The sequence below is a fragment of the Hipposideros armiger genome, unplaced genomic scaffold (genome assembly GCF_001890085.2).
Source record: "Hipposideros armiger isolate ML-2016 unplaced genomic scaffold, ASM189008v1 scaffold_47, whole genome shotgun sequence".
Lineage (NCBI taxonomy): Eukaryota > Metazoa > Chordata > Mammalia > Chiroptera > Hipposideridae > Hipposideros > Hipposideros armiger.
The window spans coordinates 1,765,124-1,781,900 of NW_017731397.1; the positions used below are offsets into that span (position 1 = coordinate 1,765,124).

General features: G+C 52.6%; 1 protein-coding gene across 2 annotated transcripts; it reads left to right on the plus strand.

Moving 5' to 3' along the window:
• The first annotated feature begins 551 nt into the window (after positions 1-551).
• On the plus strand, positions 552-4,502 carry EVX1 (even-skipped homeobox 1). Of its 2 annotated transcripts, none has more exons than XM_019639884.1 (3): positions 552-1,258; positions 2,882-3,129; positions 3,765-4,502. In XM_019639884.1, the coding sequence occupies exons 2-3, from the start codon at positions 2,992-2,994 to the stop codon at positions 4,305-4,307; spliced, it is 681 nt and encodes a 226-aa protein (XP_019495429.1). In that variant the 5' UTR covers positions 552-1,258; positions 2,882-2,991; the 3' UTR covers positions 4,308-4,502. The 2 variants fall into 2 exon arrangements, with proteins under 2 accessions (XP_019495429.1, XP_019495428.1); XM_019639883.1 differs by having other exon boundaries at positions 660-1,313.
• The last annotated feature ends 12,275 nt before the right edge of the window (positions 4,503-16,777 follow it).

The window sequence follows — 16,777 nt, forward strand, 5'->3', positions numbered from 1 at the left end:
TGGGTTCCCAGGAGGAAGGAGACAGCTGGGGGTAGAGGATAGCAAGAGGAAGAAAGAGGAAAGGATACCCTAGCTCAAGCTCTTCAGATAACTTGGGGGTGGGGGATATGTTTTTCAGTAGCTTGTAAAAAAAGACCCTGGAGCCGGTTTGAGGTTAGCTCGCCTGGGACAGGCAGCTGTAGTAATGCCGGGAGAAGCGAGCCTTGTGAGCCGGCCTTCACAACTCCTAAAATGCAGTTATGGATTCTCTTATCAAGGCACCAAGTCAAGAAAACAAAAGCCAAAACAACAATAAAAAAAAAATCAAAAGCGTATTCAATTACCGAGTCCCGCAGCCCCTGCGGAACTCGCCGTGCGCGTTAAGCTCTCTTTTCTTTCCGCGGAATTCCATTTGCATCCCCTCTGCCAGGGTGTCTCCCTCTCCCAGTGTGTGTGTCTCTCTGTTTTCACACTCTCCTCCCCATTCGAGCGAGGCCCACACCTGGCGCATCACTGCCGAGCCATTAGCTGCGGGTCTCCTTTCATCTTCGCTGTGGCAGACGTTTCTATTTATCCACTAGCGCTCGCCGAGTGGCGTCACCAGCGGTACTGTAATGACGATTGCAGCAGGAGGATGACAGCTTAGAAAGAAGAGGGCAATGGGGCTTCCTCCCAGAGGCGGTGCGGCACAGAGGAGCGCTCGCATCACAAGGTGACCCCAGCTCCCCACCGCCGCCACCGCCGTCACCGTCGACTACGCGCTCCCGCTGCTCTGCGCCCACCCAGTCGCCTGGCTTCTCTTTCTCCCTCCCGCAGCCCAAATCTGTCGGACCTCTGGGGACCCAGGGAGTCCGGATCTGGGAGCTCACTTGGGGCTTTCCCCCTCCTCCCTCCGGAGAGCCCCGGGATGGAGAGCCGAAAGGACATGGTTATGTTTCTGGATGGAGGACAGCTTGGCACTCTGGTTGGAAAGAGGGTCTCCAATTTGTCCGAAGCCGTGGGCAGCCCGCTGCCAGAACCGCCCGAGAAGATGGTGCCCCGTGGCTGCCTGAGCCCACGGACTGGTCCTCCCGCCACCCGGGAGCGCGGCGGGGGAGGCCTGGAGGAGGAGCCGGTTGACGGACTAGCAGGCAGCGCTGCGGGGCCGGGCACCGAGCCGCGGGCAGCCGGAGCTGCCGTGCTCGGCCCCGGGCCTCCAGCCCCCTCCGTCGACAGCCTCTCGGGCCAGGGGCAACCCAGCAGCTCAGACACAGAGTCGGATTTCTATGAAGAAATCGAGGTGAGCTGCACCCCGGACTGCGCCACGGGGAACGCCGAGTACCAGCACAGCAAAGGTAGCCACCGCGCCCCTCCTCTCCCCCGGCCTCCCACCGCGCCCACCTTCCACTTCAGTTCTGGAGAGGAGGAAGACACTCCTTTCCCTCAGGGCAGGGTAACTGGGGGGACCCACCTAAGCAACTCTCCCCTGCTATCTGCGCCCTGGGCGGGGGTCTCCTTCTGTGCTCTGGCATTGGCGGGACTGAGGGTGACAGCTGTGCTTTGGGGGTGAGGATGGGGGAGACGCAAGTCCTGGGCTTAAGGAGGATTGAAAATGCACCCCAACCCCCAGAGTTTTGTGGTGTTACTTCAACTGCGCCTGGAAGATACCTTTCCCCGGGGTGAGTGAGATCAAACGCCGATCAGGGCAGTTTGTGGCTGGCGGGGTGTAAGGCGCATCCAGGCGCGGAAGCCGGGAGTCCATAAAAAAACCGTAAAATCGCGGCTGACCCGGGCCGCCTGGGTGCTGAGGCCCTCCGACCAGTTTGCACGTCGGTCAGAGGTCCAAATTACCTTGTCACTTCCCGGGCTCGGTGGCGCCAGGTCGGAAATGGTCCCAATGATCTAATTGCCTTTGGTCTCCGGTTGCATTTGAAAAGGCAGAGCTCTGGTCCTCCCCCTCCCCCTTTCCTTCGCAGTCCCACCTCTCCACCCAAAGGAAAAAGAGCTGCAGGGGGCAGGAGCTCCACCCTACCCTGGGTTAGGCCCAAAGGGGGGGGAGGTGCTGTCACACTGACTTAAACGAAGATCCCCTCCCTGACCAGGGGCTAGTGTGGGGTGGTGGTGAATGGCCAGGACTGGAGTCTCCCCCAGAGGGTGGAAAGCTAGGAGAGAGAGCCCACCAGCAGACACTCCTCCACAAAGCTGTGGGTTGGGTGGGAAGAGCCTAGTATGGAAAAAAGCCACCCCCTGGCCTTGGCAGCCAACACCTTGTTGAGCACTCAAATCTGCTCATTATCTTATCCACTGGACCCAGGCTCTCCAACCATAGCACACACCACCCACACTCCACCCAAAGCTTCTAAGGTAATAGGGTGCTTATACACACTCCTATGCCATCCTACAACACAAGCAACCTACTACACATTCCCACACCTGCGCTGGCAGCTTGGCACACACAAATGCAAAGAAACAGGTAGTGAACAGCATACTATTTAATACAATGCACTAAGACCCAGAGTTCACAACACTCCATCCAGCACAATGGTGTATCTCAACTCACTTGCCTGTCAGATATGCACATTTTTGCCCACTCCTGGCAACAGTAGGCATAAAGCTACAAGGGGCTGCATCTCACCTGTGCTCCGGGGCAGGTGGCTGGGCTTCTATATACCCAGCAGGCCTAAGAGACCTTCCAAACAGCAGTGCGGACAGGCCTAATGGCTGCTCTTTGCTCATCCCAGTGGTGAGCCCCTGTCCTCCCTTCCTGGGTTCTTGAAGTCCCCAACACCCCAAGCAGAGGCAGTGACTGAGGCTACTGAGAGGGGCTGTCCCTTTCCACCCTGGGCCTACAACCCCACATCAGCAGCGTTTGTGTGTCTGTTGTGGTGTGTTTGTGTGTGTGTGCTCTGGGCTCCTTGCGCAGGGCCGGGCTCCGAGCCACTGGCCAGCAGTCCCAACAGCGGCAGCGAGGCCCCCAAGAGCAACGGCGGTGGCAGCTCGCAGGGCACCCTGGCCTGCAGCGCCAGTGACCAGATGCGCCGTTATCGCACCGCCTTCACCCGGGAGCAGATTGCACGGCTGGAGAAAGAATTCTACAGGGAGAACTACGTATCCAGGCCGCGGAGATGCGAGCTGGCCGCCGCCCTAAACCTGCCGGAAACCACCATCAAGGTATGAGTTCTGGGGAGCAGGAAGAGGGGGTGCGCCCACTCAGCAGGAAGTAAATACCACTGCTCAGTCCCCAAATCGTGCGTAAGCCAGGAATCGGGGTCTGGGATCTCCCTGCCCGCCTGGCAGCTAGGCTGAGGGTGTCCCGGCCTGGTGCAGCCGCCAGGTGCATGCAGATGTACCCTCCCGACAGTCCCTAGGCGGCCACTGATAACAAGAGGTTGACTCTGTCCTTTCCTAGCCAAATAAACAGAGGGGATGGGGTGCTGTGACAGTGACAAGGAAGCGTCCCAAGGGAGAGAGGCTGGAAGGGGAGGTGTTTCTGGCGAAACGCTGCCTGATGCCTCAGACTCGTGGAGTCCTTAGTCCCGCTCTACTGGCGCACTCACACCGGTGCTGGCAGTCTGGGGATTCTGGCTGCGGAGCACAGGGGAGGAGGGACGCAGAGTGGAGGCACTCTCTGCACCTCTCGTGGAGGGAGGGATTGCAGCTCCAGGTGGTGGTGGTGAAATTAGCCCCCGTCCAGAGGCTCTCCCCCTCGGCTCTTCCTCTGGCCGCGGGCATCACCCCCTGCAGTGGGGCAGCACTTCTGCTCGGGGAGCCGAGAGCAGCCACCCAGCCTGCGCCTCTCCCCCCAGGTGTGGTTCCAGAACCGGCGCATGAAGGACAAACGGCAGCGGCTGGCTATGACGTGGCCGCACCCGGCCGACCCTGCCTTCTACACGTACATGATGAGCCACGCGGCGGCCGCGGGCGGCCTGCCCTATCCCTTCCCGTCGCACCTGCCGCTGCCCTACTACTCGCCCGTGGGCCTGGGCGCCGCGTCCGCCGCCTCTGCCGCCGCCTCGCCCTTCAGCGGTCCGCTGCGCCCGCTGGACACCTTCCGCGTGCTGTCGCAGCCCTACCCGCGGCCAGAACTGCTGTGCGCCTTCCGCCACCCGCCGCTCTACCCGGGCCCTGCGCACGGACTGGGCGCCTCGGCCGGCGGCCCCTGCGCCTGCCTCGCCTGCCACAGTGGCCCTGCCAATGGGCTGGCGCCCCGCGCCGCCGCCGCCGCCTCGGACTTCACCTGTGCCTCCACCTCCCGCTCGGACTCCTTCCTCACCTTCGCGCCCTCCGTGCTCAGCAAGGCCTCCTCTGTCGCGCTGGACCAGAGGGAGGAGGTGCCCCTCACAAGATAAGGGGCCGCCCGCGGGCTGCCAGCTCCAGGACGCCTGTGGGGGCCCCCCACCAGGGGACTCAGCCAGCGCCCCTCCCCGCCCCCAGGGCACCGAGGGGAAAGTTAGAAGGCTGCAAAGGACCAGCGGGACTGGGCCTCGACGATGGGGCCGCCCAGGAAGCATGGCTGGCACATTTGGGCAGCAAGAGTGGAGATGGGGAGGCAGAGGCTGAGAGACCTTCCTCTGGGGTGACTACTCTTTGCTGTTCTTCACTGGACCCACTGTCCCCCACCCATGCTGAGGCCGTGGCTCCAAAGCTAAACAAACTTAGCAGCAACAGCAAGCAACGTTCAGCCCCTCAGCAACCCCTACCCCGCCCCACTTCACACTCCTTCCTCACCCGGGACCCCACCCCCCCACCACAGCCAAAGCCAAGCCCAAGCATTGGGAAGGGAAATTGCTGTTTCTCTAAACAAAATGCTGCGTATGCAGAGCAGGTAGAGATTAATCTTTGCCAGCTTTTCCAAGGCATGGCAAGGGGCTTGTGGATGGCAATGCACCAGCCATCGAGGGGAGAGAGTGCACGAGATGATTGACTACCACAGAGAATCCTGGCCCTCCCATGGAACCTGGGGGCTCTCTTGCTTTATTGGAGCCTCCTTTACACATCTTCTGGCTCTGCCATCTCCTAGCACCTGATCTCTTTCCTCTCTCCTAGCTTCTTGGTATCTCTCAACATGCAGCTCCATCTCCACTCCCGCCCCTGCCCCACCTCCACTTTTTGTTAAGGATGGCAGGGAGGCTGAAGACCCTTCAGGGCCCCTCGGAGGCTCCTACCAAGCCTCTTCTCCCTGCGCCCAACACACACTGTGATTAGCAAGTGATGTGTGTGAGGAGGGTTTTTGAATGTTGAATGTATAATAATGATCACCATGCAGCCAGTCACAGAGCCCAGAGCCGAGCCATTAACAAGGCGCCTAGGGAAGAGCTTAGAGAGCAGCAGACAGGACCTCATCTCCTTCTCTCAGTGTCTGGTGGCAAATTAGAGGCTATTTCCTGCCGTTGCCTACCCCCCTTCCCTGTACCAGGGGCTTTCTGGGCCTTCCCTTTGCACTGGGCATTTTACATTCTTTTTCCTCTCAGTTTCCTCCCAAGTTGCCACTGGACCTCGACTTTCAGATACTAGTGGGAGCCTTCTGCTCCTACTGGGGAAAGTGTCTCCCTATTCACCAGGGTTTGTTTGGGAGCCACTCCCAAACTCTCCCACACTCGTTCTTGCAGCCAGTTTTTGAGGGATAGGAGAACTTGTACCCCCCCACCACCACCACCACCAATTCAAGCTTCACCCTAACTGGGAAGGAGTGGTTCTTCCTGAATGAATTTGGTTTGGTTTTCCTTTGAAGCCCAAAGAATTTGCTGTTTCAATTTGTTAACCATATTGCAATAAAAGCTGGACATGATTCTCATTTTAGCATTTTAATTTTGGGGGCAGCAAACTGTACACTGGCTCTTCTTACATTGCTAGTTCAGCCACCATAGGCTTGGGTAGGGAAGGGACCAAAAGATGGACCCACAGACGAGTCTTCCAAGCCTCTATTGTACATGGGCAGGCTCCAAATGGACATTGCACAGAGGTGGAGAAGGCAGGCTCCAAGTTGCCCTGAAAGGCATGTTTCCTTAGTTGTGTGCACACAGGGAGCCTTCAGTGACTAAACGGGCCCTGCAGAGCACTGGCCCACGTGGGGCTCACCCCTGGGAGGCTTCCTTCTCTAGCTGCTCCAGCTCTTTGAGGGAAAGGTGACCCTGGACTGTGGTCTGGGTGGATCCTACCTCCACCCCAACTCAAGGTTGAGAGCAAAGGGGAAGTGGGGGTGGGACTTGAGCACTGCAAGAGAGCTGGGTTTGCTGGTCAGGCTGGGTCCTGCAAATCAGGCTTCAGGGAGAGGAGGGAGAAAGACTCCTGGGTTGGAATGGGAGGGTCTGAATCTCCAACTGGAAATCGTCTCCGAGGGTGGAATTCTGAGCTGGTCAGGGCAAGGGGACACAGTGCCCAGGAGCCATTCTCCTTATAGGAGAGGCGCCTTGCCTGCTTGTGAACCCCTGCTCGAGCAGGGGACAGATGGGTGTCCATAGCAGGCTAGGAGCTCAGAATTGCATGGACTCCAAGGGTCCTCCGCCTGTGTATCATGGGCCCGGTGTGGACTCCTCAATCGGCCTCCATCCTTCTTTGAGCTCCAGAACAAACTTTGCACGGTGACTCTTGACCTCCCAAGCAAAACCCTGTGCTGAGGTTTCCATCATCGTCCCCACCAGTCCCCCATCCCCCAGTCCCGCGCAGCTCCCTCTGCAGCCGGGAAGCTCCCAGTGCCAAACCCCGGCAAATTTCGCGGTGACTTCGCGTCCGCCCGAGATTGCTTGCGACAGGTAAATGGGCTGCGGGTTGCCATAATACCAGGCGTATTTTCAGTTAATAGGGAGGGAAAATGAGGTGTCTGCAGCGATATTGGAAAGTACAAGATCGATGATCCGGCCTCGTGTCCAATCAGCAGCCTTTAATTGACTGTATTTTCTGGGTAATTGAGCCTCTCTTCCTCCAAATTGAAGTGGAAGATATAACAATACATCTTGCCAGGAGGAATTACTCATTACTTCATAATGAAATTTCCCTTTTGCCAAGGTTTGCGGTTTGGCGTTAGGCACCACTTCTCACACTCCCTCCCCCATCCCCGCACCTAAAAACAGGTTTGCCCGCCTACACCCGGCAGCTGCGAGAGGCCTGATACCTCCATTTTGGTGGTGGTGGAGGGAAGACTGGATGACCATGAAGAACACACTGCCCCTCCCCACAGCCTTAGTCTCTTTATCTGTAAAACGAGAAGGCTAGACCAAGCAGCAGGGCTGATACGATGTTATTGTTCTCGTTTTCCAACTTTCTGAGCGCCTCTGCTTAGCTTTGCCCCACCTGGGTCCCATTTGGCAGGTGGGAAAATGGAGGCTCGGGTTCTCACACAGCTGTTAGCGGCCCATGCAGCTATGAGCTCCAAGTTTCGGTTTCCCTTCCCTTGTCCTGGGCCTGTTTGGGGCCCAGAGGCCGTGATCACCCCTCACGAAGTCTGACACCTCACTCCCGACTCACATTTTCTCTGGGGTCCTGCACCTAGTCGGGACCCGGCGGGGCCTGGGAGCGCAGACCAGAGCTCGCCCGTGGTCTGCCCGGCCCCGCAAGACCAGCCGCCCCGCAGTCCTTGTGCACGCTCAGCTCGGGCAGTCGCCGGCTTGTTAGCGAGTGATTGATTGCCTTATTAAAGCGTGTTCTTGTAAGTGTGACCAAACTGATTGCATTGCATATGTTTGGGATAATGCTCATTTTAAACAACAGGATAAAGAGGATGAGCTCCACAGAGCCTCCGAAGACGAAATGATTCCGGCCAGCAGCTCCCTAACTCTGGCATTAAATTGCCCAGTTACATAGCAAATCACTTGGTTCCTCCACCCTTGTCCCCATTTTTTCCCTGGCCTGCAGTATGATCGAATCCTCCAATGTGGTCTGCCCCATGCATGGTTTCTCTAGTGACTATATCAGCTCTGCCTTCCTGGTCCAAAACCCTGCAATCGCAAACCCCAGACATACAGCCCCCCCCCCCCATGCCCTTATCCCAGGCAGAGGGAAAGTGATTCAGAATGCACCTTTTCACCCTAGGCCTCCCAGGGGGACATGGCTCTAGCCGCTCCCCCAAATGGGAGCTGAGGTCCTCACAGCAAATTTGTGTCTCCCCACCCCCACCCCAGACCTTTCTCGAAAGTTTAAAAGATTCTTTTGTTCCCAGGCTTCTCCCGCTCGGTTGCTTCCATTATTCCTCAATCCAGGAAACTCGCTGCCATATGTCGGCCAAAGAGCATGGGTGTCACGGTGGACAGTTGTCGAGGACGCAGAGGGATGGCATTCTCCAAGGGGGAAGAGCTGTTCCTTCTTAGCATCTTCTCTAGGCAGGTCACCCTGGAGTGAGAACCAGGAGTAGGAGTTAATGAGTGGGTGGAGGGAAAGGAGGTTGGGACAAAAAAAATGGGATCTCTTCTAATTACTCCACCTACAACTAATGGTTGTGGCCACGTTCTCTTTCTATGCCTGTTCCCTAACAAAGAAATCTTCAACCCGCCTTCTCCCACTCCAGTCGACTTGCACGGAAGCCAAACTGCAGGCAGATTGAACTTCCTAAGGGACACCTTTGGAATACGCTGGAATTCTGATTTGTTCAAGATGACAACAGACAGCAGGACAAGTCAGAAACGATGCCATTCTTCTGGGTGTCATTTGTAAGTGCAATCGCACAGATTCGTTTGCAAGACCCAGCTAAAACGTGTCTGGATATGAGAGACTTGATCCAAACGGCAATTTTCCTCCATCACTCAGCTCCTCTCTGGCTCTGCAGGGGCAGGCACATCAGGCTGCATTAGGGCGAAACCAAGGCCCAGCTCACCATTTGTGCCAGCTTGTGAGACCCAGAAATGTTGACCCTGAGGGAAAAAAAGCCAGCCACAAAACGCATGCTACCCATCTACAAAGTAAACAGAAACACAAACTCGTTTCCAAAATCACCTTCTCAGCAAATAAGTATGTAATATTCTGAGCAGGAGCAGGAGAGAGAGAGAAAGATTGCCACTTAAAAATAACATGAAAGCATTAAGTAATTATTTAAAACAAGGCTGTTTAGAAAAATATTTGTATTTATTGCAGCTGCTCAATTGGCCTCGTTAAAGTCGGCAAGCATTTAAATTGTGTTACAATCTCATTTAAATCCCGCTCCGTTCCAGCAGGCTGAAGAGCTTGAATAGACCAATCACTTCATAATGATGATGAATGAGAAATTAATTCAGATACAAGCAAGACAATTTAGGCCTTCATCTGTTTAAATAGCCTTCCAATATTATTCACGATCGCGGGTCACAGATTGAATCAATTGTCCAATCTTGTGAAAGTCATATCCTTGCATCTTCATCGAGATTATTTATAGCGCAGTGAGGGCTGCTGAAAGGTATACGCTGTTAACAGGGACAATTACTTAAAGGGAAGCGTTTATAAAATGGAAAACAAATGCTGGGGTTAGTAACAAATGGGATCAAAAGCAGCCATTCCAATCCGGCTCCCCGAGGGAAGGGAGCGGGCGCGGCCCCCGCAGGATGAGGGGCGCTCCGGGCTCGGCCTCTGGCCTTTCCACGGCCCAGGTGAGGCCGGGTCTGCGAGGCGCGCCAGCCTGCGCCCTGGCTGCGGTGGCGACACCGGGCCAGCCTCGCCGTCTGCGCAGTGGCCAGGCGGCGCGATGTGGTCCCGCCCCGCCTCCCAAGGAACAGCGTGCCGCGCACACCGACCCCAGGGCTTTGCACTTAGTGCCGGGGTCTCGGCCACCAACAAGCTCAGATCCGGGTCCGATGCGCTCCGGCCTTCCCGCACAGAGGTCGGGAGGCCTCGCCGCGCGCACGGGAGGGGCGTAGATGGAGGCTTCTGGACTCGGGAAGCTCAGCCTCCTCTTAAACTTGGCCTCCTTCTAAGCCAACGGCGGGGAAGGGCCCCCAGTGCCACAGGGCCGCTCCCCCACGCCATCCCGGGACAGGAAGCGCGCGTGGAGTGGCTGCACGTCCTTCCGAGCTTGGGCTCCTTCCCTGGCCGGCTTCTCGGGGCGCCCTCGAGCCTGATCGCAGCGCTCAGCTCTCCAAAGAAGCACCCTTTCCTTTCCCCATCAAGTGCCCTCCCTGTCTCCTGAAATAACCCCTCCAGGTGAGGCAGTTCCCGGTTGTCGTCCGCTCCGCCCAGTGCAGGCGAGGCGGCCGTCACCACTTCGAGGCGACATGTGCCTCCCTGAGGTGTGTTATCTCCCTTCCTCAGCTGGGTCAGGCAAACGCCCAGAACAGTGTGCGCGGGGAGGTGGGTTTATTTATCCCGAATCCGTACACAACGCGCTTAGCTGGAACTGTGTACGGCGTCTACACGGGCTCCGTGCGCGGGTCCAGGGGAGACCGAGCCTTTCTAGGCGGCACTCTTTAGGGATATAAGTGAAGTGGGCTCGAAATAGAGAAGGAACGCTCGTTTGATGTGCGGAGCCTGGAGCAAGAGAGGAGAGCGAGAGGCTCCCAGCCATCACAGCGGCGTCCACGCGGTACAGCACGCGCGCCATTCCTGTTCGCGTCGAGGTGTTTTTTTTTCTTTTCCCCCTTTTTCTTTTTCCTGCCTCTGTATTTCTATGTTTTGAAACAAAAGCCCAACTAATGGATTCCTGGCGCTCTGAGGACCCACTCCCAGGAGCGACTTTGATGTATTGCTGTCCAATTAGTGCCTTTAATTGGTGTCCTCGGGGACGGGCCGGCCCAGAGCTGGGACACAGCCTCCTCTCGCCTCTACCGCACACTGGAAAGGTAAAATTTATAACGCACTGTAACAATCCCTTGGGAGCGCGAGCGAGGGAGGGAGGCAGGGAAGGAAGGGAGAGGTACAGCTCTGCCTTGCAGAGCCGGGACCCTCCAGCCGCGGGGTGGTAGCTAAGGGTCCAGATCACCCGGTTTCTACTCAGTTTCCTGACTCCCTCTCGGGCCTCGCAGGAGGGCTCGGGCGGCTGAGTCGCTGAGGATTATGAATTTGCTCTCAAAAAGGCCAAGGGAGAGCGCATTGTCTGTAGACGCCCACCCCATGTGGTCTCTCATCTCGTTAATAATGGCTGTTTGTTAACAAGGATGCGGAGGTTAAATAATCCGGGTGGAAGATTAAACACGCCTCATCAAGGCGCTGGGAGCCGAGTGGCACAGAGACCTGCGACCGAGCCGCCGGCTCCCTGGAGCCTGGAGGAAGGTGGGAATAAACAGCTTGCAAGGAGCCCTGGGGTAGAGGTAGAGGGACGGTCTGGGCCCCGTTTTCAGGGCTTCCCCCATAAAACCAGCGCGGGCCCAACCCCTTGACGTGTTGAATAGAAACCCCATATAGGAACCAGCCCCAGTGAAGTGTGGATGTCTCAAACCCTGCCAAGTAGTCGGCTGAGATCAGAAATGGAGGCCTGCATCCACGGCCCCCCTTTGTGGAGTGGCTATCTGCTGCCTCCCAGGGCTTACAAAGTCATATCTCTGGGAAGTAAGGGGACATTTGTACCACATGTGGCTAGCACTGGATTAGAAGATAGAAGATGAATTTTCTAGCTTGGGCTCTGCCCCTAAATAGCTGTGTCATCTGTATTACATTATTTTCCTAGCTTCATTTTCCTTCTGTATATAAGACAGACAGGAGATAGGGTTTGATATAGATGATGTGTAATATTTCTTTTTCTTTCCTACAGCTCTCACTAGAGTTAGGGAACTGAGCATCTGTCAAATAGTCTGTCTCCATTCAGCCTTGGAAAGCTCAGTCAAGGAGGATTATATTCAGCAAATATTTGAGGGCCTATTATGGACCAGTCACTGTGCAATGTGTATTTTTTAACTGTGAGAGCAGAATATCAATTTGTATATCCCTGTATATGTCATTCCCAAATACAATATTTTGTAAAGGAAGACAAGGGAGAAAGAACTCGAGGGAGAGAGTAGAATGAATAGACTGTGTGCGTATGTGTAAGGCAGAAAAACTAGAGTGAAGGGAAAAGGAATCAGTACGAGAAGAGTAGGTCTAACTGAGATTGCAAGGAAATCAGTGAGGATAAACACTGAAGCAGTAGTTCCTTGGTAGAGAGTTGGTTCAGGGGAACAGAGAGAAGGTTCTCTCCTGGAGTCCTGAGGATTTGAGAGTGAACAAAAGGATCCCCGAATTTTAATAGGAGACCCATGATATTTGCATCTGATAGTGCCAATTTTCTCTTTAAATGTTGTTTCCATAGTTAGAGTTCTACTCTTCAGCCAATTCCCAAAACACATCACTGTCTGAGTCCACCAGACAGGGAGCTCAGCTGCTAGGCCGGGACTCTTCAAGCTTCTGGCTGATGGGCATCTGGGCTCCAGGAAGGCAGTGGATGAGTACTCCGCTGAGGGTTTTCTTCAGATCAGCAGTAATTGTGGCTCCTACGTTTCTCTGCCTTTACTTGGCAAGTCCAGAGACCAGATTTGTGGTGTTGGGCAGTAATGTTGAACAGCTAACATTTATTGAGTAGTTGTCACATGCCAGTCACTGTTCTTTGCTTTTCATGCCTGATTTCATTTCATTCCCACAACAACCCCTTGAGTTGAGGACTATTATAATTCTCATTTTACAGATGAGGAAATTGAAGCACAGAGAGTTAGTAGCTTGCTGTGTCACACAGCTAGTAGATCAGTCTGGTTTTGGAGTTCATATTTGTAATCACTCCACTAAAGCTGCCTTTGTAGTATAGTATGACTAGACTGAAAGAGGATTTCTCCATTAGTTGCTAATGTCAGCAGTAGACTCTAGATAAGGGCAGCTAGTGTAGGAGGCAGGATGGCCTCATGTGTCTATTTTTATTTTTTATTATTTTTAAAGATTTTATTGGGGAATTGGGGGGAGGGAACAGCATTGGGGAATCGGGGAAGAGGAAGAGACAAGTTGCTGTCCTTTTGTTCTTCAGTCTAGTTGTGGAGGACATTGCTTCACTGGCCCATGTTGGTATTGTGGTCATTGCGCTCTTCCTGACTGAGGCAGATCGGTCACCGGCCATCGGACGGTCATCACGGCAGCTCACGCTAGTTGCCAGCCATGCACGGTAGCTTATGGCAGCCCACTGCAGACCCACTGCAGCCTACGCCGTCGCAGGCGACTCATGGCAGCCCAGCTCCAGGTCGAGCTGTTGTTCACCGTCTTAGCTGTAGAGGGCGGAGCATCACTGGCCCAAGTGGGATCTGAACCGGGGCCCTGTTGCTTAGAGCTGGCGTCCCAAGCCAACTTTTAACCAATGAGCCACTCGGCTGGTCCTCATCTGTCTATTTTTAAAGACCACAACTCCACTCTGCCTTCTAGAAGTACAATTTCCTTTTTTTTTTTTGGGTGGACATTCAATGAGCAGTTCAGTCCAATGAATGAATCAAATATTTATTGATCACCTGCTATATAGCCAAAACCATAGGTTTACACAATATTTTTTTCTCCTCCAATTTGGTGCTGATGTGGCTTTGATTGTGTTTGTAACTTATTACAATTAATTTATGCTTTGCTTGAGAAAAACTCACTAGTGATGACAACTGTGGTTAGGGTGATTTATGGTAGGAAATACAATTGCTTTGGCAGGAGACCTGGCAAAAGAGAACTCATCTGCTATCTGATTTACAGCCTGTACATCTTTAGCACCAGAAACTTTACAATGTATAAAATATACATATTTTGACATCTATTTATTAAACTATAAACCCTTCAAGCAACTCAAAAGCACAGATTCTGGAACCAGAGTTTCTGGGTTTGAATCCCCACTCTGCCACTTGCAGGTTATATAATACTGAAAGTTTCTTACCCTCTCTGACACAGTTTCTTCATCTGCAAGACGGATGATGACACTAGGCCTGTAGTAGTTATCTTTTGCTGTTAGCCCAGAATTAGTGCTTAAATCAGTAGGCATCATCTCAATTCCTGTTGGTTGGGAAACTTTTCATAACTTAGCTGGTTGTATCTGGCTCAAGGTCAGTCCACTGGGGCTGTGGTCTCATCTAAAGGCTCAACAGGGGAGGATCTACTTCCAAGCTCACTCATGTGGTTGTTGGCAAGATTTGTTTCCTTGCTGTGGGTTGTTTAACTGAAGGCCTCATTTCTTCTCTGGCTATTGATTGGGGGCTTCAGTTTCTTGCCTTGTGGACCTCTCCATAGGGTAGCTCACAACATGACAGCTGACTTTCCTCAGAGTGAATAAACCAGACAGTGTCCATGCAGAGAGACAGAGAGACAGAAGGAGAGAGAGAGAGAGAGAGAGAGAGAGAGAGACACTAAGACAGAGTCCATAGTCTTTTTATTACCTAATATTGGAAGTGACATTCCATCGCTTTTGCCATGCTATATTCTTCAGAAGTGAGTCATTAGATCCAGACCCAGCCCACACTCAAAGGGAGAGGGTTACACAAGGCATCAAAACCAGGAGGCAGGGATCACTGGGGACTATCTTAGAGGCTGCTTCCCACAGACTCTATCTCATAGGTCCTTGTGAGGACTATATGACTTTACATACATGAAGAGCTTAGGGCAGCACCTGTACGCTTGGATCACAGAGTCATCCTCTGATCCAACTGAGCATTTATTTCTTCATCTAGACTCTCTTATTTCAATTTCTTTTTTCTTACAAAGATGTGTAAAAGACTGTAGAAAGGGCAGGTGGAGTCACTGCTGAAAGGTAAAGGGGATGAGGAAGCAGAATAGAAAGAGAATAGAATGGAAGATTTGGAAAAACTCCAGGGAAGGGTGCCTAGAGATGAGAGGTGAAGTCGGAGATTCTTGGTAGCTAGCTTGTTCCTTACTTTTCAAAGGTATTCTTCCCTGCATCAAGTAAATACTATTTGTACTCTTCTGTTTGTAATCATACTCACTGACATGTATATAGCAGGCTTACACTTTTTAATTAAGCATTTCCACATACATTATTACACTTAATTCTTACCACAACCATGTGAGACAAAAATTGTTATCACCATTTTAGAGATGGGAAAAAGCCTAGTGTGATGGTTAATTTCATGTGTCACCTTGACTGGGCCCCAAGGTGCCCAGATATTTGGTTAAACATAATTTTTGGTTTATCTGTGAGGGTGTTTCTGGATGAGATTAACTTTTGAAATGGTAAACTGAGCAAAGCAGATGGCCCTCCCTGTGTGGGTGGGCCTTATGCAGTCCTTTGAAGGCCTAAATAGAATAAAAGGCTGATAACAAAGAATTCTCTCTCTCTGCTTGACCTCCAGTTGGGACATCAGTTTCCTTGTGCCTTCAGACTCAGGCTGGACTGGAACTTACTGGAACATTGGCTCTCCTGGATCTGCACTACTCAACCCTCATAATTATGTGAGTCAATTTCTTATAATAAATCTCTTTATATATCTATATATCTCTCTTTCTCTTCTTTTGGTTCTGTTTCTTTGGAGAACCCTGATTGATATACTCAGAAAGGTCACACAGCTAATAAATGGGGGTTGAGGGGGGGGATCCAGGACTCAAATCCAGGTTGTATCACTCCAGCCCTGGGTTCTTTCTGCTACACTCTGCTGCATCAGCTGCCCAACTTCTCTTTATCATGAAGTTATAGCTTCAGCTGGAGCCATGGAAGAGGATATGGCATGTATGTAGTGCTGGGAGTAAGGAAGCAATATGTCAGATACTAGGTTAGGGCTCCTGGTCCTGCCTGACCTAGCTAGTGAAATCGACATAGCTAAAAGCTGACTTGAAAATGAGCAATGAGGAGGTCATATTGCAGCATCTAAAGGGGCTCAGTCCAGATTCTGTAAGTTTGCAGTACTGGGCCACTCGGTTAGGAAGGGGGAGCCCAGTAGCAAAGGGACAGAAGTGCAAGATGCATCACTACTCAGTAGTCTGAGGTAAAAGTAAAAGCTGTGGAACTGGCAAGAGAAATTGGTGTAAGGGGAGTAGGACAAATAAGCCTCCCAGACTTATTAGGCTGATGGTTTCAGTTTCTTGTCATGTTCAGGTTAGGGCGACAGTCCTTGAAGGGAAGACTGGAGTACCAGGCAGGAAAACATGGCTAAGACTTCATTATCCCTGTCCTGTCATATCCTTCTTCTTTAGTAAAAGAACCCCTTTTTTAGCTGGGTAACTGGCCACCTAAATAAAGGCTACATTTCCCAGCCAACTAGCTGCGACCATGTGACTAAATTCTGACGAATGGGATGTAAACAAACCTGGTGAGTGGGATTAACAGGAAGTGTCCTTAAAAGTGGGGGAGTGTGTTCTTCTTCCTTCCTTCTTTCTTCTGGCTAAAATTTGACCTGTGGCTGGGACTTAAGAAGCTATCATGGACCATGAAAAAAAAAGCCATGTGTTGAGCAAAGCAGAAAAAGATAGAAGGGAGCCTGGGTTTCTGACACTGGAATCCTTCTGGACCACCTACTGCTAGACTTCTTTCACATGAGAAAGAAATCAACGTCTGTCTTCAATGAGCCGCTCTTATTTTGGATTTGCTGTCCCATGGAATGGAATCTAATCCTAACTAATACAGTACTTAAGATTAAGTTGGGCAGAAGGGAATAGAAGCCACTCTTGCACATTGATTGCACAAAGACAGAACTTGGAAGGGGGCATGACCCCTGGCACCTGGACTTATATCTGGTTGGTAATGGAGATGAGGAGGTGATGCATGTGGTTTGGAGCCTTGAAGTTAGACTTGCAGGATGGGGAGTGTAGCATGAAGGGGACATAGGCTTTGGGGTGGGAGACTGGTTTCAATTTTTTTTCTTTTAATTATTTTTTATTATGAAATACACATTTTTTAGAATTAGTTTCAGCTGTACAACACAGTGCAATAGTTGTACTTTTTACCCCTCGAAGTGACAACCCCCCTCCCCCAATCCACTGCCCCACTTCCCCC

Coding starts and splice junctions, on each gene's coding strand:
- EVX1 (XM_019639883.1), top strand. CDS start 887: ATGGAGAGCCGAAAGGACATGGTTATGTTTCTGGATGGAGGACAGCTT. Junction 1,314..2,881: donor CGAGTACCAGCACAGCAAAG/GTAGCCACCGCG, acceptor CTCCTTGCGCAG/GGCCGGGCTCCGAGCCACTG. Junction 3,130..3,764: donor TGCCGGAAACCACCATCAAG/GTATGAGTTCTG, acceptor CTCTCCCCCCAG/GTGTGGTTCCAGAACCGGCG.